Source organism: Schistocerca gregaria, chromosome 1, assembly GCF_023897955.1.
Source record: "Schistocerca gregaria isolate iqSchGreg1 chromosome 1, iqSchGreg1.2, whole genome shotgun sequence".
Lineage (NCBI taxonomy): Eukaryota > Metazoa > Arthropoda > Insecta > Orthoptera > Acrididae > Schistocerca > Schistocerca gregaria.
Genome location: NC_064920.1, coordinates 993,113,415 through 993,139,878, shown reverse-complemented (window position 1 = coordinate 993,139,878; position 26,464 = coordinate 993,113,415). Strand labels below are relative to the sequence as shown.

General features: G+C 39.2%; 1 protein-coding gene and 1 non-coding gene across 2 annotated transcripts in view; one reads left to right on the top strand and one right to left on the bottom strand.

The window, feature by feature from the left end:
* Positions 1-5,543: 5,543 nt before the first annotated feature.
* Positions 5,544-26,464, bottom strand: part of LOC126284362 (uncharacterized) — a 166,266-nt gene continuing 145,345 nt past the window's right edge. The window contains exons 5-6 of the mRNA XM_049983275.1: positions 16,951-17,221; positions 5,544-5,695 (exon numbers count right to left, since the gene is read on the bottom strand). Of these exons, the coding sequence (XP_049839232.1) occupies positions 5,544-5,695; positions 16,951-17,221 (423 nt within the window). The remainder of the gene's footprint in view (positions 5,696-16,950; positions 17,222-26,464) is intronic.
* Trnas-cga (transfer RNA serine (anticodon CGA)) lies at positions 21,770-21,844 on the top strand. Its single transcript has one exon. It is a non-coding gene; the product is annotated as a tRNA-Ser (tRNA).

The window sequence follows — 26,464 nt, the reverse complement described above, 5'->3', positions numbered from 1 at the left end:
GCCCATACAGTTGTGCATTATCCTGCTGAAATGTAGGGTTTCACAGGGATCGAATGAAGGGTAGAGCCATGGGTTGTAACACACCTGAAATGTAACGTCCACTGTTCAAAGTGCCATCAATGTGAACAAGAGGTGACCGAGACATGTAACCAATGGTGCCCCATACCATCACACCGGGTAATATGCCAGTATGGCAATGACAAATACACGCTTCCAATGTGCGTTCACTGCGATGTCACCAAACACGGATGCGACCATCATGATGTTGTAAACAGAACTTGGATTCATCCGAGAAAATGACGTTTTGCCATTCGTGCACCCAGGTTCGTCATTGAGTACACCATCTCAGGTTCTCCTGTCTGTGATGCAGCGTCAAAGGTAACCGCAGCCATGGTCTCTGAACTGATAGTCCATGCTGCTGCAAACATCGTCAAACTGTTCATACAAATGGTTGTTGTCTTGCAAACGTCCCCATCTGTTGACTCATGGATCGAGATGTGGCTGCTCGATCCATTACAGCCATGCAGATAAGATGCCTGTCATCTCGACTGCTAGTGATACGAGGCCATTGGGATCCAGCACGGCATTCCGTATTACCCTCCTGAACCCATCGATTCCATATTCTGCTAACAGTCATTGGATCTCAACCAACATGAGCAGCAATGTCATGATACGATAAACCGCAAATGCGATAGGCTACAATCTGACCTTTATCAAAGTCAGAAACGTGATGGTACGCATTTCTCCTCCTTACACAAGGCATCACAAGAATGTTTCACCAGGCAACACTGGTCAACTGCTGTTTGTGTATGAGAAATCAGTTGGAAACTTTCCACTTGTCAGCATGTTGTAGGTACCATCACTGGTGCCAACCTTGTGTGAATGCTCTGAAAAGCTAATCATTTGCATATCACAGCATCTTCTTCCTGTCGGTTAAATTTTGCATCTGTAGCACGTTGTCGTCATTGTGTAGCAATTTTAATGGCCAGTAGTGTATGTGAGGGTTGGAACTTTAATAGTGGCAACTATTTATTTGCAGCTCATACAAAATAGGTACATGTTTCAAAGTTTTACTGACCTTCAAAGTAGTCACCAGCATGTATAACCCATTGCCAGCTATGTGGAAGTCATAGGATATTATTGGTAGTGCCAGTTGTGTTGACAGTTCGAGCAGCACAGTCTATTGCCTGATGAATTTGTAGCAGTTCTGAAGTGAATGCAACAAAGTGTTTCCTTCAGTTTAGAAATTGAGTTGAACTCATGAGGGCATAAGTCAGGGGAGTAGCCCCATCAGTCAAACAAATCAGTAACAGCTTGCACTGTATGTGCTTGAGCATTGTCCTGCAAAATGATGGTCAGGTCCTGTAGAAAGTGTCATCACTTCTGTTTCTATGCTGTTCATTTTTGGAACACAACCTACAATCAGCTTAGAGACAGAAGTGATGACACTTTCTGCAGGACCTGACCATCATTTTGCAGGACAATGCTCAAGCACGTACATTGCAAGCTGCTACTGATTTGTTTGACTGATGGGAATGCTAAGTGCTATACCACCTAATACACTCCCTTGACCTAAGCCCTCTTGAGCTCAACTCAGTTTCTAAACTGAAGGAAACACTTCACAGCATTCATTTCTGAACTGCTACAAATTTGTTGGGCAATGGAACACGCTGCTCGAACTGTCAACACAACTGGCACTGCTAAGAGTATCCTACGACTTCCACATCACTGGCAACAGGTTATACACATGGCAGGTGACTACTTTGAAGGTCAGTAAAACTTTGAAACACATATCTGTTTTGTATGAGCTGTAAATAAATAGTTGCTACCATTAAAGTTTCAACCCTCATGTATTGTGATGGTGCAGTTAAAATACCTAGCTCCTTCAAGGGGTACCCACAAAACATATGTGGGTGAACACCACATGTTACCCTTACTGCATACTTTTATGCAATTAATACTTTGTTTCTAAGTGATGAGCTATCCCAGAAAATTACTCTATATGGACTTATTGAGTGGGAATATACAAAATACAGTGTATCTCAAGAGGTTCATACATTTGTTTTAAAATTAGCAATTATACTGTGTCATATCATCAGTCCACCATGGTGATTTGAACTCTCACACCATTGGATTGTAGTGCTCTGTGCTGGGGGTGCCACTCGTGCCAGAGCTGGCGATCTGAGGCACATGGGCCAAGGCAAGGCAGAGACTGCTTGGCCTGCTTGCAGAGATGATACTTATGGCAGGTAGACAGGCACAAGACCTGTGTTGATACACATTGGTAGTGTGTGCATTGTGGACTACAATTTTTGACTCACACACGTAGACCATTTGCTTGACTTGCCTGTTCACTGATGATGTGTAGTTTTGACAGCTTGCTGCAGAATTGTCTCTACTCTGTAGTGAGTATTCCATAACTATGAGTTGTGATCAGCCAAGGTAGTTTTGACAGCTCATTGCAGAATTTGTGCCTGCTCTATTGTGGGTGTTTCATTATTATGCATCCACCAAAGTTGTGTGGCTGTTGGTAGCTCATTATTATGGATTGTGGACAACTAATGTGGTTTTGTATTTTCAGTTTGTGATATCAAGCAATGCTAAGTTGAAGCAATGATAAGTGAGGTCACTGGGGCAGTCTTTCCATTGTACCATTGGTTATAGGTGGCTGTGCTTAGTTTGTTGGCTTAAGGCATTTGGTGGTATCCTTTCAAATGTTGTACAGTTTTTATGTTAGTAGTGTGTACTCTCAAACATTTAATGATGTAGATGGGAAACTGAATTCTGCTCCAGTGTGATTGTTTCCTCATTAACCCATGTTTACTAGCAGGGAGATGCTTGTTCATTGCATGTGTGAAAGGATCATGCAATCCATGTGTTATGATTGTTGGTTTAATACATGTTCTGTCAGTAGTATTTTTGAGTTCGATCTCATTTAATTAGGGCTAGAAAGGGATTGCCTTCCTTGTAAGAGAAGGACACTATTTAGCCATACATTCAGACAACCTTGCTTTTGAGTGCCCGTAAACTCCAAGCAATCACAACCACTATTAAATATTGCACATATGTGGCATTAAAGAAACAAGGGGTAAGACAACAAACTGAAATATCACATTACTGTAAAAGTGATATGTACAACTGAACTGATATTATATGCAGGGCTGTTCTACATCAAAAACAACTGCAGAAAAGTCTAAAAGTTGGTCAGTATGCTCAATGTTATAATTACTGTGACTAAAATTCAAATTTGTGTTATAAGGTTATTAGAATATTCACAAGGTGCATATGATTTAGCCACTGAAAATGACCAAATGATACATGACAACATGAATAAATTCTGCCTGGATTTTCTGTTGTTTAACATTTAGTCAATAAGCAGAGAAATATTTTACAGCCAGGTCAATAAAATGAATTAAAAAGAATTTTAAAAAAATGAAAGAGGAGGATAAAAAAGAAGAAGGAGAAGAAAGAAAAGTGTTTGCACTATATGTAAGTAGTAGTTTCACAACTGAAAGGACACAGTACATATATTTCATCTTGGAATTGTTTTAAGTGGTTGGTTCATTTATGTTATAAAAGATTAGTGGTTGACTTCAAACAAGTCACTTAAGAATAAGTTATCCTGAAGTAAAATTCTTTTAACTGTGTTGGCCGATAATGTGAGCTGTGACACTACAGACTTCTAGTGAGCTTCCAAAGGCACTGTTAGGTATAGTAATTGTATTACTTGAGTGATTTTGAAATCACACACTGTCAGAGTGTCAGCTTGTGCTGTGTTGGCTTTGTGTTTCTATGTGAATGATTGTGGAAAACAAGGTGTAGTTACCTCAGGTTTAGGGCATAGAAGGCTTTTTGTAATCAACCATAGCAGCTTGAGTGGAATGTTGCAGTTGAGAGTTGTTGTTGTATGTTCTGCTATGCCACAACATGCCATGGCACAGACTCAACTAATGTCTGAGACCCCATGAATCTTGCAGGGCTGTCCATAAATCTGTAAGAGTACCAAGGTGTGGAGATCTCTTCTGAACAGTACATTGCAAGGCATCCCAGATATGATCAATGATGTTCGTGTATGGGGAGTTTGGTGGCAAGTGGAAGTGTTTAAACTCAGAAGAGTGTTCCTCCATTCTACAGCAATTCGAGATGCATGGGGTGTCACATTGTCCTGTGGAATTGCCCAAGTTTGTCAGAATGACAATTGACATGAATGGGTACAGGTGATCAGACAGTGTGCTTACATAAGTGTCACCTGTCAGAGTCATATCTAGATGTGTCAGGGGTTCTATATTGCTCCAACTGCACATGCCTCACACCATTATAGATCCTCCAACAGCTTGAACAGTCCCCTGGTAACATGCAGTGTCCATGTATTCATGATGTTGTCTCAATACCTGCATGTCCATCCACTTGATACAATTTGAAATGAGGCTTGTCTGACCAGGCAACAAGTTTCCAGTCATCAAAAGTCCAATGTCAGTGTTGATGGGCCCAGGCAAAGCATAAAGCTTTATGTCATGCTGTCATCAAGAGTTCATGAATGGGCCTTCAGTTCTGAAAGCCCATATCAATGACGTTTCATTGAATGGTTCACATGCTGATGACCCAGCACTGAAATCTGCAGCAATTTGTAGAAGAGTTGGACTTCTGTCATGTTTAGTGATTCTCTTCAATTGTTGTTGGTCCTGTTCTTGCAGGATTTTTTTCCAGCCACAACATTGTTGGAGATTTGATGTCTTACCAGATTTCTGATATTCACGGTACACTCGTGAAATGGTCATATGGGAAAATCCCCACTTCATTGCTATCTCGGAGATGCTGTGTCCCATCACTCATGCATCAACTATAACACTATGTTCAAACACACTTAAACCTTGTTACCTTGCCATTATAGCAGCAGTAACTGATCTAACAACTGTGTCAGCCACTTGGTGTCTTATATAGGCACTGCTGACCGCAGCACCGTATTCCGCCTCTTTACGTATCTCTGTATTTGATTAGGTGTGCCTACATCAGTTTCTTTGGTACTTCTTTGGTACTTCAGTGTATAAGAACTAAGTGAATTTAAAACTTCACTTTAAGTGATATTACAGTTATTGAGACTAAGCAGTTGTAAGAGACCTGTAGCTTGGCAGTAGTTTGGGTGCAGAGAAAACAGTGGCCACAAGACTGGTATCCTTAGAAGTGACTGTCACTAACTTGAGATTTGGTGGTATGTGTTCTGGGTGTGACTGTCTTAAAAACCTTCTATGTAATATGTGCATCAAGCCTGTGAAATGTGATGTCCTTGTATAGTGAAGACTGGCATTTTAATGTTTCACTTATTGAAAGATGCTTTTGAACATGACACCACATGACAGTGAAGCTTAAGTGGGTTTCATAATCATTATTAAAAGAACCTGTTTTTTTTTTTAGTATTATAACTGTTAAAATTTCTTAGGTGTGGAGTTCCAGAGTTCATAGAGTCCTTGTTTATTCACTCTGTTTTTAAGGCTGGTTATTTTATGGTTCTATAGTTGCTTTCCTTTAAAGGTCAGATCTCATTGCTAGATGCACAAATTGATTACTCTATACAGAGCGAAGTTTTGCCCCCAGTTGCTTCCCCAATACAGACCGGCCCCAGCAGTGTGTACTTCTGGTGCCAGGGATTTGGTGTCCATCAGCACATCACTAGGTCTAGATACAAGGCTCAGAGAGTCTGTGGAATTGGAATTTCCAGAGCAAAAATATAAGGGAGTAAGATTAATAAATGAAACTTGAATCAGCACGACCTATCCTCAATTAAAAACCCAGAACTCCTTTCCCCAGTTTTCTTGATATTATGTGGTGGCACAATTACAAGTAGCAAAGCATGGCTTATAATAAGAGGAATGGGATAGGTCATGCTGAGTGGGATAGGCACCTGTATAAAGTCAGTGGGTATATGTTTTAGCATGTCAGCTCAACCCAAATGTGAATGTCAGCTGCTGCCAAGACAGGAGATGCTGTAAGAGGTGCATGTCAGAGGGGCCCATAGTGATGGGCAACACTCAGTATCAGGGATTCTTCCCACATCATTCTTTCCACACTCCATATGTGAATGGAACAGGAAGAAACCCTGATAACTGGCATAATGGGACATACACTCCCTCATGCACCTCATAGTGGTTTCAGAATATAGATGCAGATGCAAATGTAGATGTAACATATCTGGCTGCAGCACCAGACAAATTTAACTCTGCGTATGTAAGTATGATCTGAAAAGAACAAAATTTCATAACTTGAGCTACTGTGTTCAAGCTCTTGTCAAGTACACCCTCACATCATGACAGGAACTTGTCCACACATTCTACTGTTTCAGGTAAATACAATATTTTTTTAAAGATCAGTTTACTGCATAAAATCAAAAACTCCTATTGAACTGATAATGTATTTAAAAAATATGAAAAGCATATTCTCCTGTCATAGTTGTTATAAATGTATGATATGATGATGTAGTCAAGTCAGCTCTTTGCTCCAGTTTCGTACTGGCAATTTGTATGGATGGACAGTCATTGATATAACATCAAAATAAAATGTTGTGCAGAAGTTCCAACAGCTTTATTGCATGATAAATGCTTTCAAGGATCACCATTTCTCTGATAAGTGGGATGCACCTTACACATGACTGAAATCAGATGTACAGCATCAGTGCATCAGGGTCTTCTACAATGACACAACTTGTTGAGGTGTCACACAGCACTTTTGGGAAAAGTTGTTCTAAATGATGATAGACGATCATGATATTAATAAAGTTTTTTATTAATAGTTAAGTTTTGGACAGCATATTCTGGGAGAAATGGTCTATTAATATCCGCAGACAGTACAAGGTACATGGGCACAGCATATGTGCAAGATGGGACAATGAGTTTAGTGTCTCCACATTTGTTCTTAAACATTATGGCCTGGAGGTATTGTGGCTATTGAAGAACAGCTCTGACAATAATGATCGTGACATCACTGAAGCAAAACAGATAATTTTTATAACTGTCATTCATTCTCAGAAATTTAGCCTACTTTATAAAAATGTGTTAATGTTGCACAGTCTAGTGAAGCAACACATCTGTAACTCTAAAAATGGAAATATGTATTTGTTATACATGTTGGACTGAAGTTATCTGTCAGTGTATAAAAAGCTTTAATATACTGGTATTGAAAGAAGAAATTTTCTTGGTCAATACAGAGATTTGAGAAGGACCCAGCACTTTTTCAGCCCCTAGCATTTAGGACTCCGAAAAGGAAAAGAAGTCCACTAAGAAGAGCAGCAGCATGATCTGATAAGCAGGCCCAAATGATAATTAACTCATGACATAGGTGACCAAGAAAAGAATAATATGTACAATTTTTTGTTCAACCAAGAGACACAGATCAAAATAAAATGTTCCAGTGTGTGAAAAACATTTGGGAGTAAGTGTTGCACAAAAATGGACCAAGATATTTGTAAAATGTGTGTATAGTCAAATAACAGTTTGGGAGGTATTGGAAGGACTGTATGAATGATGAGCCTGATTTCAGTTCATAATGAATGTAATTGAAGCTTTGATGAGGATATCATTAAGTTTTTCCAGTCTGGGGTGATACCTTATAATGACAGGGTGCTCCTTGCAGCTGGTTTATGAGGTGAGTGCAGAATTAGGGGCTTATATGGATATGCCTTGCTCTTCTTTCCAAGAGCCTGGAATGAAGGAAGAACAGTGAAGCACAACAGTGATTTGATTATTTTACGTATAGACAAAAGCTCCACCACAGTCATGACGAGCCACATTTATTACCAAGTGGAAAATATCCATCTGTTTTCTGACTCTTCCACCTTCAAGCCCTACCATTGTGATCATATACCAGAAGTCAGTGTAAATAAAATAGAAAGAAACTTCCACATGGGAAAAATATATTAAAAACAAAGATTCCAAGACTTACCAAGCGGGAAAGCGCCGGCAGACAGGCACATGAACAAAACACACAAACACACACACAGAATTACTAGCTTTCGCAACCGATGGTTGCTTCTTCAGGAAGGAGAGGGAAAGACGAAAGGATGTGGGTTTTAAGGGAGAGGGTAAGGAGTCATTCCAATCCCGGGAGCGGAAAGACTTCCCTTAGGGGAAAAAAAGGACAGGTGTACCCTCGCACACACACACACATATATATCCACTGTGTATGTGCGGATGGATATTAAAATTGTTCAAAGATGTCTTGAAGGCTAATGGATAAATTTAAATTTAAATCAGTGGGAAACATATCAAACTTTCAAGAAAAGTTTTTTAAATAAATTTTGGTTGGAAGCTGAACAGAAGAGAATCAAAAATTAATTTTTGATTGGTCCTCGTTATAGGAATAGGGATGGTACTTTGAAAGAGGTTTATAAGAACCAACTTAAAAAATTAACACACCTTGGCCAACCATTTGACAAAATGACCTTGATTGATACATTTGAAAGGAGATTACCAGAAAGGTTACAGTGTATTTAGTACATGGACCTTAAACAATTTTTATGATATGTTGATAGGCTAGATAGGGAAGTAGAAAGAAGTATGTACCATAATAACTAGAATGATAAAAATCACTGTGGGAGTAATTACAGAAACAATCAATGTGAAAGTAATTGATTGATACAAGTAGCCCAAGTTGTTATATATCTGAACAATTTGGAGATAGACCAAATATAGTAAGAATTTTGTGGAAATGTTCATTGTATGTGTAATGATAAGGGGAGCTACTGGTAAGCAAAGCAAAAGTAATGTTAACTTTTATCACAGAAGACCTTTGGACATGGTTGCATAATGATCCCTGGTCTGGAAGAAAATACACACTATGTTTGCAGATTAATATGACTATATAATTCTGTTTTGTTTGTCAGGAATGTAATATGTAAGATCATGTGATTTCTAAAGTTATGTCTTATCTATTGACTGAGTTTAAATTTATGACACACTATATTTGCAGGTTCATACAACTGTGTAATTATGTATTGTAATAGATATGTGCTTTAGAATTTTATGCATGTATCCCAAGATACTTATTTTGTACTGTGAAAATTAGGTATATTGTTGTTGTTGTTGTCTTCAGTCCTGAGACTGGTTTGATGCAGCTCTCCATGCTACTCTATCCTGTGCAAGCTTCTTCATCTCCCAGTACCTACTGCAACCTGCATCCTTCTGAATCTGCTTAGTGTACTCATCTCTTGGTCTCCCTCTATGATTTTTACCCTCCACACTGCCCTCTAGTACTAAATTGGTGATCCCTTGATGCCTCAGAACATGCCCTACCAACCTATCCCTTCTTCTGGTCAAGTTGTGCCACAAACTTCTCCTCTCCACAATCTTATTCAATACTTCCTCATTAGTTATGTGATCTACCCATCTAATCTTCAGCATTCTTCTATAGCACCACATTTCGAAAGCTTCTATTCTCTTCTTGTCCAAACTATTTATTGTCCATGTTTTCACTTCCATACATGGCACCACTCCATACAAATACTTTCAGAAATGACTTCCTGACACTTAAATCTATACTCGATGTTAACAAATTTCTCTTCTTCAGAAACGCTTTCCTTGCCATTGCCAGTCTACATTTTATATCCTCTCTACTTCGACCATCATCAGTTATTTTGCTCCCCAAATAGCAAAACTCCTTTGCTACTTTAAGAGTCTCATTTCCTAATCTAATTCCCTCAGCATCACCCGACTTAATTCGACTTCATTCCATTATTCTCGTTTTGCTTTTGTTGATGTTCATCTTATATCCTCCTTTCAAGACACTGTCCATTGCGTTCAACTGCTCTTCCAAGTCCTTTGCTGTCTCTGACAGAATTAAAATGTCATCAGCGAACCTCAAAGTTTTGATTTCTTCTCCATGGATTTTAATACCTACTCCGAATTTTTCTCTTGTTTCCTTTACTGCTTGCTCAATATACAGATTGAATAACATCGGGGAGAGGCTGCAACCCTGTCTTACTTCCTTCCCAACCACTGCTTCCCTTTCGTGTCCCTCGACTCTTATAACTGCCATCTGGTTTATGTACAAATTGTAAATAGCCTTTCGCTCCCTGTATTTTACCCCTGCCACCTTTAGAATTTGAAAGAGGGTATTCCAGTCAACATTGTCAAAAGCTTTCTCTAAGTCTACAAATGCTAGAAACGTAGGTTTGTCTTTCCTTAATCTTTCTTCTAAGATAAGTCTTAAGGTCAGTATTGCCTCACGTGTTCTAGTATTTCTATGGAATCCAAACTGATCTTCCCCAAGGTCGGCTTCCACTAGTTTTTCCATTCGTCTGTAAAGAATTCGAGTTAGTATTTTGCAGCTGTGGCTTATTAAACTGATTGTTCAGTAATTTTCTTTGGGATTGGAATTATTATATTCTTCTTGAAGTCTGAGGGTATTTCACCTGTTTCATACATCTTGCTCACCAGATGGTACAGTTATGTCTGGAGTGTCTCTCCCAAGGCAGTCAGTAGTTCCAATGGAATGTTGTCTACTCCGGGGGCCTTGTTTCGACTCAGCTCTTTCAGTGCTCTGTCAAACTCTTCACACAGGATCATATCTCCCATTTCATCTTCATCTACATCCTCTTCCATTTCCGTGATATTGTCCTCAAGAACATCGCCCCTGTATAGGCCCTCCAAATACTCCTTCCACCTTTCTGCTTTCCCTTCTTTGCTTAGAACTGGGTTTCCATCTGAACTCTTGATATTCATACAAGTGGTTCTCTTTTCTCCAAAGGTCTCTTTAATTTTCCTGTAGGCTGTATCTATCTTACCCCTAGTGAGATAAGCCTCTACATCCTTACATTTATCCTCTAGCCATCCCTGCTTAGCCATTTTGCACTTCCTGTCGATCTCATTTTTGAGACGTCTGTATTCCTTTTTGCCTGCTTCATTTACTGCATTTTTATATTTTCTCCTTTCATCAATTAAATTCAATATTTCTTCTGTTACCCAAGGATTTCTACTAGCCCTCGTCTTTTTACCTACTTGATCCTCTGCTGCCTTCACTACTTCATCCTTCAAAGCTACCCATTCTTCTTCTACTGTATTTCTTTCCCCTGTTTCTGTCAATTGTTCCCTTATGCTCTCCCTGAAACTCTGTACAACTTCTGGTTCTTTCAGTTTATCCAGGTCCCATCTCCTTAAATTGCCACCTTTTTGCAGTTTCATCAGTTTTAATCTACAGTTCATAACCAATGCATTGTGGTCAGAGTCCACATCTGCCCCTGGAAATGTCTTACAATTTAAAACCTGGTTCCTAAATCTCTGTCTTACCATTATATAATCCATCTGATACCTTTTAGTATCTCCAGGGTTCTTCCATGTATACAACCTCCTTTCATGATTCTGAAACCAAGTGTTAGCTATGATTAAGTTGTGTTCTGTGCGAAATTCTACCAGGCGGCTTCCTCTTTCATTTCTTAGCCCCAATCCATATTCAACTACTATGTTTCCTTCTCTCCCTTTTCCTACACTTGAATTCCAATTACCCATGACTATTAAATTTTCGTATCCCTTCACTATCTGAATAATTTCTTTTATTTCATCATACATTTCTTCAATTTCTTCATCATCTGCAGAGCTAGTTGGCATATAAACTTGTACTAATGTAGTAGGTGTGGTCTTCGTATCTATCTTGGCCACAATAATGCGTTCACTATGCTGTTTGTAGTAGCTTACCCGTATTCCTATTTTCCTATTCATTATTAAACCTACTCCTGCATTACTCCTATTTGATTTTGTGTTTATAACCCTGTAGTCACCTGGCCAGAAGTCTTGTTCCTCTTGCCACCGAACTTCACTAATTCCCACTATATCTAACTTTAACCTATCCATTTCCCTTTTTAAATTTTCTAACCTACCTGCCCGATTAAGGGATCTGACATTCCACGCTCCGATCCGTAGAATGCCAGCTTTCTTTTCCCTGATAACAACGTCCTCCTGAGTAGTCCCCGCCCGGAGATCCGAATGGAGGACTATTTTACCTCCGGAATATTTTACCCAAGAGGATGCCATCATCATTTAATCATACAGTAAAGCCGCATGCCCTCAGGAAAAATTACGGCTGTAGTTTCCCCTTGCTTTCAGCCATTCACAGTACCAGAATAGCAAGGCTATTTTGGTTAGTGTTACAAGGCCAGATCAGTCAATCATCCAGACTGTTGCCCCTGCAACTACTGAAAAGGCTGCTGCCCCTCTTCAGGAACCAAACATTTGTCTGGCCTCTCAACAGATACCCCTCCATTGTGGTTGCACCTACGGTACGGCTATCTGTATCGCTGAGGCACGCAAGCCTCCCCACCAACGACAAGGTACATGGTTCATGGGGGGATCTTAGTATATCTGTGTGTATCACTGTAATAGTTCTTTTGTTTTTCATTTCACAGTGATTATTATGTGAACAGTTTTTAGTACATTCTGATGTAAAACCTGTCAACTGTTATTTTATGAACAGACAGAGCATATGCCATGTGATGTGAAGGGAGATACTGAACGGCATACTTAATACATACAACAATGTTTCCATATTTGATGTTAGTACTAGACAGGAAGTAACATATCCTTTGAAGTATGTAATGACAAATCTAGGGAGGAAACTGAGAGGTGTGGCTGGATCCACTTCCCACACTCCTATATGGCTGCATCCTTGGTGGTCCAGTTGACTTACAAGAGATCATTGGTGCTGGGTAATGTACTCAAGCATCTCTCAACTTCATGAGTGTTGTGACTTAGATCTGTAAATTGTTAGCCAAGAAATTATCCAATATGAAGAATTCATGGAACTATTTGTTAAGAAAAATTGTCACTGACATGAACAGTGTTATTCCGCATAAATGTATGTTTGTTCAAGTAGGCAGATTAACTTCCCAATACAGTATGTAACTTTAAATCAGTATGTTTTTTTATCAATTGCAACTGAATCTTCTAGGCCTCCTCTATGTACTTAGGTTAGTTTGTATGAACAATTAGCAAATAGTGTGGAAGACTTTTACTAGTACAGACAGTGTAACAAGATATATACATGTCTGATTTCGTACATTGATTTTTGTCCTCAAGCTACTTGAATATGTCATCATTCAAAGCTATTTATGACTCTGATTACCTGTATTTTTCCCAAGTACTGCAACATTGTATCTCATTGGGATTTGGGCTGTGGGCAAACTCATCCTTAACTCTGTTTTATATACCCATGGTCATTGCGACTGTGTGTTTGTACTCAAGGAGAGTGTGCAACTATTGACTGGGGCTAGATGCTTCCTATAATTACTCTTTACATATAATTGAACGTATTGATATATGAATGTGAACTTTATTCATTTTGTTGTGTCGAAACATTTTTGCTTGCGTATACCTGATGTGGTTTTGATTCATGATATAATGTGACATTGAAACAAAAGACATAGAGAGATATGCTAAATGTGCTTCAGTTTTTTAATTGATTTAGATTTGTCTGTTCATCTCAATAAGTGGATGGACGTAACATGAGTTCTGCTGAATTAATGTTGTTAAAAAAATGTGTATTCCAATTGTTCATTAAAAAGTGTTACCAAGATAGTAAAGTTTATATTCTGTTCATTATTCTGTGATGTGCTGACAATCCTACCTCAAGAGGATTGAAGCTAACAAGAAGAATTCATGTGAGCAGAGGAGGGGCAATCTGGAACCAGTGCTGTCATAACAATCTCCATGCACAATAGCGGTAACAAGAAAAGGATGCATATAAATTTACAAATGTTAAATGCTGAATATATGTATTGAATATTGAATGTCTGTTTATATTAGTGCCTGTTGAAGTTCACTCAGGATATGTGTAGCTTCCATTTTTTTAAAAATTGTTCTTTCAAAATTTTGCCTTTAATTATTTAAGCAACAAATCTTTATCAAGATTTCCAATATATATCACATTTATAGTCCCACCACCACTATTCAATGGGTCGATTCCCACATCATAAGGTTAGGTGTTAATTTTTTAATTATTTTGTTCTTTCATGAGTCAACATATCCTTGCATACTCTGTTTTATGTGGCTGATTGATTTTGTATTATATTCCTACTCATGATTGAGCATATTCTCTTGGTCTGTACCCATCATTGTGAGTTCTTTGAGTTGGCTCACTCATACACTAAGGCTCTGATTTTTTTTCTTCTCTTTCGAATGTTTTGAAGGTGTGACTTTATAGATGTAAACTTGCAATTTGTAATTGTAGTAATTTACATTATCTCTGCTCTTATTTCTTTAGTTCAGTGTTGTAATGTTGTAGTCTTGACACTGTATCATTTGTCTTGTAACAGAATGTTCCACAGAATGGAAAATCTGAATGCCATGTCCTGACATATGTATAATTTATGACATGTGTAGCAGGTATTTTTCTTATGTGTTCTGCAATGTTATGTATCAGATACTTCTATACATTTATATTCTATCATTTGGCATAATTTTGTACACCGTTTGGCAAACCTTGTAGTAGATCACAAAATATTGTAAACAAATTGCTTCCATATCTTGTGTGTGGGATATTACAAAGGGACATCATACTATAGCATTACATTTCCTCAACAGGAGTAGATGATGTTGTTGTTGTTGTGGTCTTCAGTCCTGAGACTGGTTTGATGCAGCTCTCCATGCTACTCTATCCTGACCAGAACTAATTTTCGAATTTGGGACAGGTCAATATTATCTCAACTGTTTATCTGAAAAATTTCATATAATTTTGTACACAATATCTCAATATGTCAAACTGAAAACTATGAAACTGTATTGCTTTAGTTTCGTTCTTACAATCAATATGTAAGAGCTCTGTATGTACAGTTAAAATTATTTTTCTTTTAGAAACACTTGAAATTACAAAATATTTGGCACTCTTAAAATTCCTGTTTTTAATTACACAATTTGGCACTGCTTATTATGTTTATTTTTGGATTAATTTGTTAAATAATAATATAAACTACTTGAAGTTCATTTGTCAAGATTGTGAATTTTAGGTTTGTTACTGTGAAAATTCAAAACACAGTGTGATATAGTAAAAATGTGAGACAATAAACTATCATTAAAACAAAAAATTGCACAGGCTTTCTTTATAATTATTTACATCAATTGTAATCATGAGAACCTAAAATGTGAAAATTTCAGCTTCAAGAATCAGACCTCTAGCCATGAAGAACTTGACCCAACTACAAGAAAAGACAATAAGTAAAAAGTTTATTGTAAATCTTACCCCTCTCAATACCTATTAAAAGAGTTAACCATATAGACAGTTGTAACAACAAAGGGTTTTCCATTGTTTGATTGTAACTTCTAATCCCTACTCAAATCCCTTGGTCTGTTCCACTAGTTTTTCCACAGACCCAACTCTCTCCTCATCCCAACTATTTTTCAAACTCCATCTTGATACTTTTCAAAATTCTTTGATGACAACATACACAGACAAATCCACAATTTGACCAGGGGCACATGTATACCATCAAGATCCTAAATTCCTGTGTGGTTCATGTTTATTATTTGTATAATCATTATGTGAACTAAGGCTAGGACGTTCTATCCTCTTCTCTCCACAGCCTCAACAGCTTCTCCCCTATCAGTTTAATCTGGATCTGCAGAGCCCAGTTTGGTACCTTCTGTAGAGGTGCACCCTCTCATTGTCCACTGTTCACCCAAACTGGTTTAACTGCACTATTTCCAAGGGCTCCAACTACAATCCCGTATCTCCCAAAGTGACATTGTGTCTTATGCACCCAGTCTGTTTTGTCACATACCGTACTCTATCAGTGGCAGAGCCATCAGTGATAAATGCTTGCAACTCCCAGCACAGCCTTTTATGTGGCCGTAAGTACCAACATACTGCCCACTCTAAAGGATGACCCCTGCTAAACTGTGTAATTACAGTACAGTTGAAAAATATTCTACTCCGCAAGCTTATATTTAATGGCTGCTTTGCAACCTATGTCAACCCTACCCTTGCCCCCCCCCCCCCCCTCCTGCAAAACACAATACATACCAGCTTTTCTAAATTACATGGGTGACAATTGTCCTTACAGCACATTGCTTGATCCTGCAATTCTCCTGGTGTCGATCTATCCTAGTCTCTATTCTATATCTACCTGTGACCCTGCTTCTTTGTGTGAGGCACCTGTGCTTCAGCAGGCCGAAAACTGCCACATTCCTATACCGTTCTCTTGCTATCTCTTCCTCTGAGCCAATATTCTTTCTTCCCTCCATCACTACCTACCCCTCTCTGCCCATATTTTCGTCTCTCCCTCTTCTCCTGACACAATCCAACAGCCTTGGTGTAGGACTGGGACAATATAGTTAGGCAGCACACTAGTTGTAGCTGCATATGTGTATATGTTAGTTATTTCTAAAGTATGAGCAGCAACATTTCCAATTTTGTTTATGTGCATTTTGACCACTGAGTGCCTTAACTATATGGTGAATCGTTACATTTACTCATCATATTAGATGCTATACTCAGTTGTTTATGAGAGAGTAATAGCTGCAATTATTTAATATATTGAAGACAGCTGGTTTGCACTTATCTCTTTATCAAATGGTGATTACAAGTCTTCACAACCAGTAATAAAGGAAATGACCTGGATGCGTATATCTTTCCGTCCTGTATCCAGGCTGTTTTCAGCATTAAGTTGTCTACTCTCCAGGCTTTTATGAACTGATTGGCTAATATAGTCACTGTACATTAAAGGAGAGTATTTTGTATTTTGATATTTTGCTAAATGTCACAAGTTCAGATGCATAGCTTACATGTTGGTAAGAGGACCATAGTCTAGTGATCACTCAGTGTGTGATTAAACTGATGAGAGGGATTCATCATGTCACTTTTTCAGTTGCAGAGTTTATTCATTTATTCAAGTGTGCTTATCTGATGAAGAATATATGATAGTATGTTATACATATCACAACAGATGCAAGTGTTCATTTACATTATTGTTTTACTTACTGGAATTCTTAGCACAAAGCTGTTCATTTTGCTTCTGCAATATGTCATTTTCTTTACTTTTTTCTTCTAGCTGTTTGCTTAAGGTTACAAAATCATTGTTCACAGCATGCAAATTATCTTGTGATGATTTAAGTTCTGCTTCCCTTTGATCAAGTTGTGTGCATACCAAATCCAGTTTTTGCAAGAGAGCACCTATGTGTAATTCTGCAGACTGCAGGTCATGATCCTTATTTCTCATTGCTTCAATAAGTTCTTCTTTACATTGTTTTTCCTATTAAATTCATACAAATTCATGTGATTAGTGGAATTTTTGGTGCATAACTCATGAAAAATAAAAATAAATGTGAAGTGACATGTGGACAAAAATGCAAAACAATTTTCATAAAAGTTAAAAGCTATATGACAATAACCATTCTAATTTCATATGTCAATCATAACAGTCAACATAGGGAGAAGTGCACATTTAGGATATTCTAGGTGTGAGTTAAAGTGCCTATATTGCATCACATAATGGAACATCCAGGATGGAATAAGTATAATATTATGAAAAGGATGGATTACTACTTACCACACAGTGGGAATACTGAGACGCAGACAGGTGCAACAAAAAGACTGCTAGGGCCTTCTTCTGAATTAGACAAAACACACACACACACACACACACACACACACACACACACACACACACACACACACACACACAGTGTATCTAATTCAGAAAAAGGGCTATCGGCCAAAAAATTACTTGTTTAACAGTCTTTTCATTGTGTCTGTCTGCAACTCAACATCTCTATCCTTTTATTAATATTTGTCCTATTGCATCACACCATGACAAAACATATTTCTGTAAGTGAATTGTTTTTCTAGATATGAACAGTAGTGTAGACACTGAACTGGCAGCGTATATCATATTTTGGATTATGTGGGCAACATTTGAGCTGCTCTATTTAGAATTATTGGTGCAAACACAGCTGTCATCTACTGACTGAAAAAAATCTTTGCAGTTGAGTAGAAAAGGAAATTTTAAAGGAAAGAAATATGTTGATGTGATACACTTGTTAATTACTATTAGCATAAAGGTGAATTTCTTGCGGTAACATTTTACAGTTCTTTGGTAAATGTTTAAGTAACTGAGTGCTGCTAAGCATGTATGGGTGAATAAGACAATAAATACTAAGTGATTATTGATACATAAAAGTCATCATTGAGTGGTGCTCTGTTGCACTTATAAATGTTAACTATATAGTTGTATAGATGGGATTAGCTTTTAAAAAGAAACTTTGCCAGTGGATGTGGTTAAATAAGTAGTGAAGGCTAGTGCTTTGTAGGTGATTTGTTGCTGTTAAACTTTCATTTGTGCTATAAATAATGCTTGAGTACTTGCATTAGTAAATATTGTGCAGTGATTGATGTATGTAGGGAATTCAGAAAATCACTTACACATGTTGTTCTGTGCTAAGACCATTGTGCAACAATAATGACACATTGTCAAAAGAGATTACATGTTTTGGGTTTCCATCAGACAAAGTCCTGCTGCAATATGGTTAATAGGTGCATAACAGTGAAAGAGTGAAATGGCACTGTGGTAATGGACCAAATACAACATCGTGTTCAGCCATAGTGAAATGTGGTCAACAATTTGACCAAGCCTGCACAGATATGGGTGATCCTGATCTGCCATACAGCCTAGATCTTGCACTATGCTATTTCCATCTTTTTGGCATGCTGATTGAAAATCTGAGGGTTGAGATTTTTCAGTGATGAGGACATTCCTATGGCTGCTCTCAAATGTTCTGTGATATCTATTGTCAAATAACTGAACAATTTGTAAAACATTCTGACCACTGTTTAGAGAGACATAGTGACTATATTGAAAAAAGGTCACACATATGTGTCACTTTGAAGTGTACTGAAACATTCAGTAAAACTAACTTTGCCTGCCATAATAATGTGAAACTTACTTTTTGAAGTCCCCTTGTAACTGACTTGATCTGCTAGGTAATTCTGTACAATTAAGCAGTTATGTATATATTGCTCTCACACTTGTTGGGGCCAGAGAAAAAATGTGATCATGTATATATGGCTGAGAACAAAATAACTATGGAATTACTGTACACTGGTTGACATTATAAATAATTATTTTTGTTGATTGTGAAATCATGTTCTCAATAAAATTAGCTTCAGAATAACACCTTACCTCTATAGTGATCATTTTTGAGAACATGTTATTAAATAAATTAGAGGTTAATTACTTTACTTTTGAAAAATGACATTTTAGACAATGTTGAAATTTGTATTGGAAAACTAAAGTTGAAAATGTTTCTAATGCACTAACAGGTTGTGTTAGAGACAATTAAGTTTTCAAATCATTTGTGCATTGAAATTAGATATAAAGATTTTCAGTACATCACATCTTCCAGTTCTCAGATATGAAAGAAAAGACATTTTAAAATGTTTACTGCCGTAGCTGCTGATTATTTATCGGCTGACTAGTTTTGGGCTCTGCCCATTTTTGTGAGCCACATATTTGGGATATGGGATAAGTGGACAGGTCTTTTTACATCATCATACTTAAATATATTTCAGAATTGCATTGATCCATGGCGGATAATGAAGGTACCATTATTAAGAAAAATATAAAAACTTCCTGGCAGATTAAAACTGTGTGCCCGACCGAGACTCGAACTCGGGACCTTTGCCTTACGCGGGCAAGTGCTCTACAAACTGAGCTACCGAAGCACAACTCACGTCCGGTACTCACAGCTTTACTTCTGCCAGTATCCGTCTCCTACCTTCCAAACTTTACAGAAGCTCTTCTGCGAACCATGCAGAACTAGCACTTCTGAAAGAAAGGATATTGCGGAGACATGGCTTAGCCACAGCCTGGGAGATGTTTCCAGAATGAGATTTTCACTCTGCAGCGGAGTGTGCGCTGATATGAAACTTCCTGGCAGATTAAAACTGTGTGCCCGACCGAGACTCGAACTCGGGACCTTTGCCTTTCGTGGGCAAGTGTTCTACCAACTGAGCTACCGAAGCATGACTCACGTCCGGTACTCACAGCTTTACTTCTGCCAGTATCCGTCTCCTACCTTCCAAACTTTACAGAAGCTCTTCTGCGAACCATGCAAAACTAGCACTCCTGAAAGAAAGGATATTGCGGAGACATGGCTTAGCCACAGCCTGGGGGATGTTTCCAGAATGAGATTTTCACTCTGCAACGTAGTGTGCGCTGATATGAAACTTCCTGGCAGATTAAAACTGTGTGCCCGACCAAGACTCGAAATCGGGACCTTTGCCTTTCGCGGGCAAGTGCTCTACCAACTGAGCTACTGAAGCACGACTCACGTCCGGTACTCACAGCTTTACTACTGCCAGTATCCGTCTCCTACATTCCAAACTTTACAGAAGCTCTTCTGCGAACCATGCAGAACTAGCACTCCTGAAAGAAAGGATATTGCGGAGACATGGCTTAGCCACAGCCTGGGGGATGTTTCCAGAATGAGATTTTCACTCTGCAGCGGAGTGTGCACTGATATGAAACTTCTTGGCAGATTAAAACTGTGTGCCTGACCGAGACTCAAACTCGGGACCTTTGCCTTTCGCGGGCAAGTGCTCTACCAACTGAGCTACCGAAGCACGACTCACGTCCGGTACTCACAGCTTTACTTCTCCCAGTATCTACCTGCCAAACTTTACAGAAGTTCTTCTGCGAACCATGCAGAACTAGCACTCCTGAAAGAAAGGATATTGCGGAGACATGGCTTAGCCACAGCCTGGGGGATGTTTCCAGAATGAGATTTTCACTCTGCAGCGGAGTGTGCGCTGATATGAAACTTCCTGGCAGATTAAAACTGTGTGTCCGACCGAGACTCGAACTCGGGACTTTGCCTTTCGCGGGCAAGTGCTCTACCAACTGAGCTACCGAAGCACGACTCACGTCCGGTACTCACAGCTTTACTTCTCCCAGTATCCGTCTCCTACCTTCCAAACTTTACAGAAGCTCTTCTGCGAACCATGCAGAACTAGTACTCCTGAAAGAAAGGATATTGCGGAGACATGGCTTAGAAACAGCCTGGGGGATGTTTCCAGAATGAGATTTTCACTCTGCAGTGGAGTGTGCGCTGATATGAAACTTCCTGGCAGATTAAAACTGTGTGCCCGACCGAGACTCGAACTCGGGACCTTTGCCTTTCGCGGGCAAGTGCTCTACCAACTGAGCTACCGAAGCACGACTCACGTCCGGTACTCACAGCTTTACTTCTGCCAGTATCCGTCTCCTACCTTCCAAACTTTACAGAAGCTCTTCTGCGTACCATGCTGAACTAGCACTCCTGAAAGAAAGGATATTGTGGAGAAATGGCTTAGCCACATCCTGGGGGATGTTTCCAGAATGAGATTTTCACTCTGCAGTGGAGTGTGCGCTGATATGAAACTTCCTGGCAGATTAAAACTGTGTGCCCGACCGAGACTCGAACTCGGGACCTTTGCCTTTCGCGGGCAAGTGCTCTACCAACTGAGCTACCGAAGCACGACTCACGTCCGGTACTCACAGCTTTACTTCTGCCAGTATCCGTCTCCTACCTTCCAAACTTTACAGAAGCTCTTCTGCGAACCATGCAAAACTAGCACTCCCGAAAGACAGGATATTGCGGAGACATGGCTTAGCCACAGCCTGGGGGATGTTTCCAGAATGAGATTTTCACTTTGCAGCGGAGTGTGCGCTGATATGAAACTTCCTGGCAGATTAAAACTGTGTGCCCGACCGAGACTCGAACTCGGGACCTTTGCCTTTACTGTGAGTACGGACGTGTGTCGTGCTCCGGTAGCTCAGTTGGTAGAGCACTTGCCCGCGAAAGGCAAAGGTCCCGAGTTCGAGTCTCGGTCGGACACACAGTTTTAATCTGCCAGGAAGTTTCATATCAGCGCACACTCTGCTGCAGAGTGAAAATCTCATTCTGGAAACATCCCCCAGGCTGTGGCTAAGCCATGTCTCCGCAATATCCTTTCTTTCAGGAGTGCTAGTTCTGCATGGTTCGCAGAAGAGCTTCTTTAAAGTTTGGAAGGTAGGAGACGGATACTGGCAGAAGTAAAGCTGTGAGTACCGGACGTGAGTCGTGCTTCGGTAGCTCAGTTGGTAGAGCACTTGCCTGCGAAAGGCAAAGGTCCCGAGTTCGAGTCTCGGTCGGGCACACAGTTTTAATCTGCCAGGAAGTTTCATATCAGCGCACACTCCACTGCAGAGTGAAAATCTCATTCTGGAAACATCCCCCAGGCTGTGGCTAAGCCATTTCTCCACAATATCCTTTCTTTCAGGAGTGCTAGTTCAGCATGGTACGCAGAAGAGCTTCTGTAAAGTTTGGAAGGTAGGAGACGGATACTGGCAGAAGTAAAGCTGTGAGTACCGGACGTGAGTCGTGCTTCGGTAGCTCAGTTGGTAGAGCACTTGCCCGCGAAAGGCAAAGGTCCCGAGTTCGAGTCTCGGTCGGGCACACAGTTTTAATCTGCCAGGAAGTTTCATATCAGCGCACACTCCGCTGCAGAGTGAAAATCTCATTCTGGAAGAGAAATATATATTATGCTTATACATTAACATACTACGGTAAGCTGTAACTGCAATTGTGGCATCCATTAAACACTGATTGAGATGCATTTAGGTGTGATGACATAAATAGAACTCTCCAAATTAAGCTTAACCCAGATAAAAAATAGGTGGTTTGTATAAATGGGCAAAACACTAATTTAGTCAGCTGTAAATAATTAGCAGCTTTGGTGTTATGCATTTAAATGTCTTTTCTTAAAATTAGGTGTTAAAAGGATTTTTATCAAAATATTAAATGGCATATTCTTTTACTAAAATATTGTTAATTGTGATTTTAGGAAGAAATTGTGATATTTTACAGTGCTTTGTAACCTCAAATATTTGGTTTTCATATTTTCTTCATTTTGTTGCATCAGCTATTTCTGGATCATGCTGTTTCAACCGTATTTCCCTTATATTTGCACCTGCCAGTATTTCCACATATTTGTCCTACTGAACCTAATTGCTTCACTCCACATTTTTCTAGTCTTTAAAACTCACCTTTCTTGGAAACTAAGGTGCTCTTGGAGTTACCTTTTGAGCAGAATGTGTTTATGATTATCCGCTGGGGTTATACCCATTTCTTGCAGGTATGTTTCTAACTTGGTGAAGCACAGCTCCTTAGCTTTCTTGTTGAGAAAATAGCAGAAAATTCCTCAACTTTGCAAGATTCAACAATGTAGCCATAGACAACAATTCTCCTCCAACAAATAATGTCTGTGATCTTTTCTACATGTGCATGAAGTTCATGGTTGTGTCATCTCCTGAATTCATCATTTTCTTTGACTGAACCTGGAATTTTCCTCAAGACCTGTCTATCTCTTATTTCTAATTTCTCAATAAGACCTCTTCTGCACATAATAAGGCATTGTGCTGCATACAGGACCTCTGGACATATTACTGTACAGTAACGTTGTCTTTCAATGTTAACTGATACAGATTTCTTGGAGAAACTTTTGCTTAGTTGATATGCTGTAACCATTTTCATGAGTCATCCTGCAAAGGCTTCTTTCTCAGAGGTGTTTGATTTTATTCGCTCTTGTGCATATTTATACGACTTTGTCCATTTGTCTTCTTCTTCTGTCTTTTGTACTTCGGGTGGTGACTTGACATTTGGAATAAATTCAGTTTTCTAAAAGGAGATCTAGAGTTTCAGCTTTGCTGCTTGTGTCTTCAGTTCATTGATTTATTTTAAAGATGTGGGTAGTGAACCAGAAAAAAAATGAAAGGCAGTCAACTGTCAAATTCATGTTTCTACGATTAAGCTTGATTCTGTCTTCAACACCTTTGTTGCTCATTCTTTTTCATCAATCATAGATCACTTTCTTGAGTACACAGTTGGAAACCAGAGACAAGATCACATTCCTTGCCTGATTCCTGACCTGAATCCAAAAGCATCTTAAATCTCTCCAATAAACTTCACACTGGAGTGGTGTCAGTAAGAGTCTCTTGGAAAATGGGCCTTACATTAACCAAATGTTTTCAGGATTTTGAGAAGAGTTGTTTGTTCAGTAATTGAATGTAGGAGCGTCACCATGAATTTCTTATCTCTATATTTCAGGTGAGAAACAACACATTTAAGAGTCAGGATCTGTTTGACATGTGAACATCCTTTCCAGAATGATCCTTGATAATCACCCAACTATTTTTCTGTCCTAGTCTGAAGCAGTTTTGGAAGAATCTTGTAGGTTATTAATAGAACAGAGATGTAATGATAATTGTTTACATTCAGTCTGTCACCTTTTATGAAGGGGATGAATTAACACAGAGGACCAGCCTCATCAACATCAGTTTCCCAAATATTGTGTATTACCTCGGTTAGTTTGCCTTTTTTCCAATGTTCTTCTGAATTTTGGCACTTATTGATTCTTCCTTGGTGCCTCATTGTTCTTCAATGAATGTCTCTTCTGTTTAATTTCTTCTCTTGATTAAACAGGATGGATAGGCTTGCTGTTTATGAACTGGAAACTTGATGTTGGAGATTCACAATTGACTTTGTCATCATTATTGTAGGCAACTTTACTAGTTTCAGATTTTATTAATATTGGAAAAAAGTCATATTTCCCTATCTAGGACTGATAATAAGTACTTTTTTATTATAATCAATATAAGTCCTCACTCGAATATCTGGCAAAGCTGCCTTGGTGAAGAGACATGACCCAGTCTCCTTCCTCCCATTGGAAAATGATGACAATCCCATTATGAGATGTAGAGCAAGCAGCTGTCATAGCTTCTGCTCAGAGGAAGTAGTGTGGAGTGCCAGTGATGTCCAGTGACTGTGTCCATAGGCTCAGATCCTGGACCCATCCTGAGGCAGGCGTGCACAGACTTGGAGCATCTACATCTACATCAACATCTATGTCCATACTCTGCAAACCATAATGAAGTGCATGGCAGAGCAGCTGGCAACACTGGGAGCAGCAGAATAGTGAACTACTGAAGCAAATCTGCAAGTGTAATAAAAGTAGTAATAGATAAACCACACCTGGAAGACTAATAGTGGTAAAAGATCACATAGGAATTATGCACAGTATGCCCAGAGGATGGAGAGTAGTGTGAGAGCAAACCTGAAAGAACACAGTAGAAACATTGCACCAGGAGGGCATATATGAGAGCAAGAGCATTGGAGCAGTAAAAAGTTGTATGTGGAGGGTATATAGGAGTGTGGGAATGCTTGAGAAAAAGGAATGTTGCACCTGGAGGGTGTATGTGAGTGAAAGAGCATTGAGAAATTTGAAAACAAGTGTGATTATTAGGCACAGGAAGGAAAATCCAAAATTGGGGGCATGAATTAGGCACAGGGAGAGTATTTGTAGAACTTGTGAATGGATTGGGCACAGAAAAGGCAGTCAGAAAATGTATGATGGTTTAGGACCTGAAAAGAAACTTGGAAAAGGTGTGCATGAATTAAGCATTGAGAGCAAACCTAACAAGTAGGAGGTAAATAAATGTAAATGCAGTGTGACTAGGGCCTCCCGGCAGATAGACCATTCATGGGGTGCAAGTTCTTTCGATTTGATGCCACTTTGGCGACTTGCTTGTTGATGGGGATGAAGTGATGATGATTAGGACAACATAACACCCAGTCCCTGAGCAGAGAAAATCCCCGACCCAACTGGAAATCGAACCTGGACCCTTAGGATTGACATTCAGTCGCGCTGACCATTCAGCTACCGGGGTCGGACAAGTGGGAGGTATAGCATGAAATCCTGACATGTTGGTTATAATGGTTCCAATGACTGAGTGTGTGGCAAAGCACAAGAAGTGCAGGAAAAATAATAGGCATGAGGTTGGAGTGTGGTAAAAGGACAAGATATGATCATTTAGGATACTTATTGATGATATCAAGGAATGTTGGGTTCAGTTACATCTAAGATGAAAGCCCATTGGTGGGAGTTGATGGAAGTTCCATGCATTCTGAAATGTGGTTCCAAGCATGAACAATAGTGGTACTTGGTTCTGGTGCTGTGCCAGAAGTGAGAAGTTGTGGCATTGTTGTGTGGACGTGTTTAATCCTGGAGATATGTCAGGGCAATGTCTGGGTACCTCCAATGCCATGGTGACACGGGGTACCTTCTCCTAAATCTGTTCTTGTATGTGCCTGTTATGCAACAACTACAGAACATGGGGTTACAACTAAATCAATGAGGAATATACTGCAAGGAGAGCTGTGTGTTACAACACCACGAGCATGTAACACACTTGTAAAGACAAAGTCCACCTAGGGTAGAAAATACAAGTGTAGCTAAGAGACACAGAAATCCTCCTTGCCAAATGATATAGGATGAAAACTTAGAAAGTGTTTTTTGTTGTCACCAAATAAAGTGGGAAGAAACATTAGTGGTGGCAAAGGACCTAGTGGTGGTGCTGGAACTGATTAAAATGTTTGTTCTCATTGCTTATTACAGAGGAAAAAAATGATGAAGTCATTGT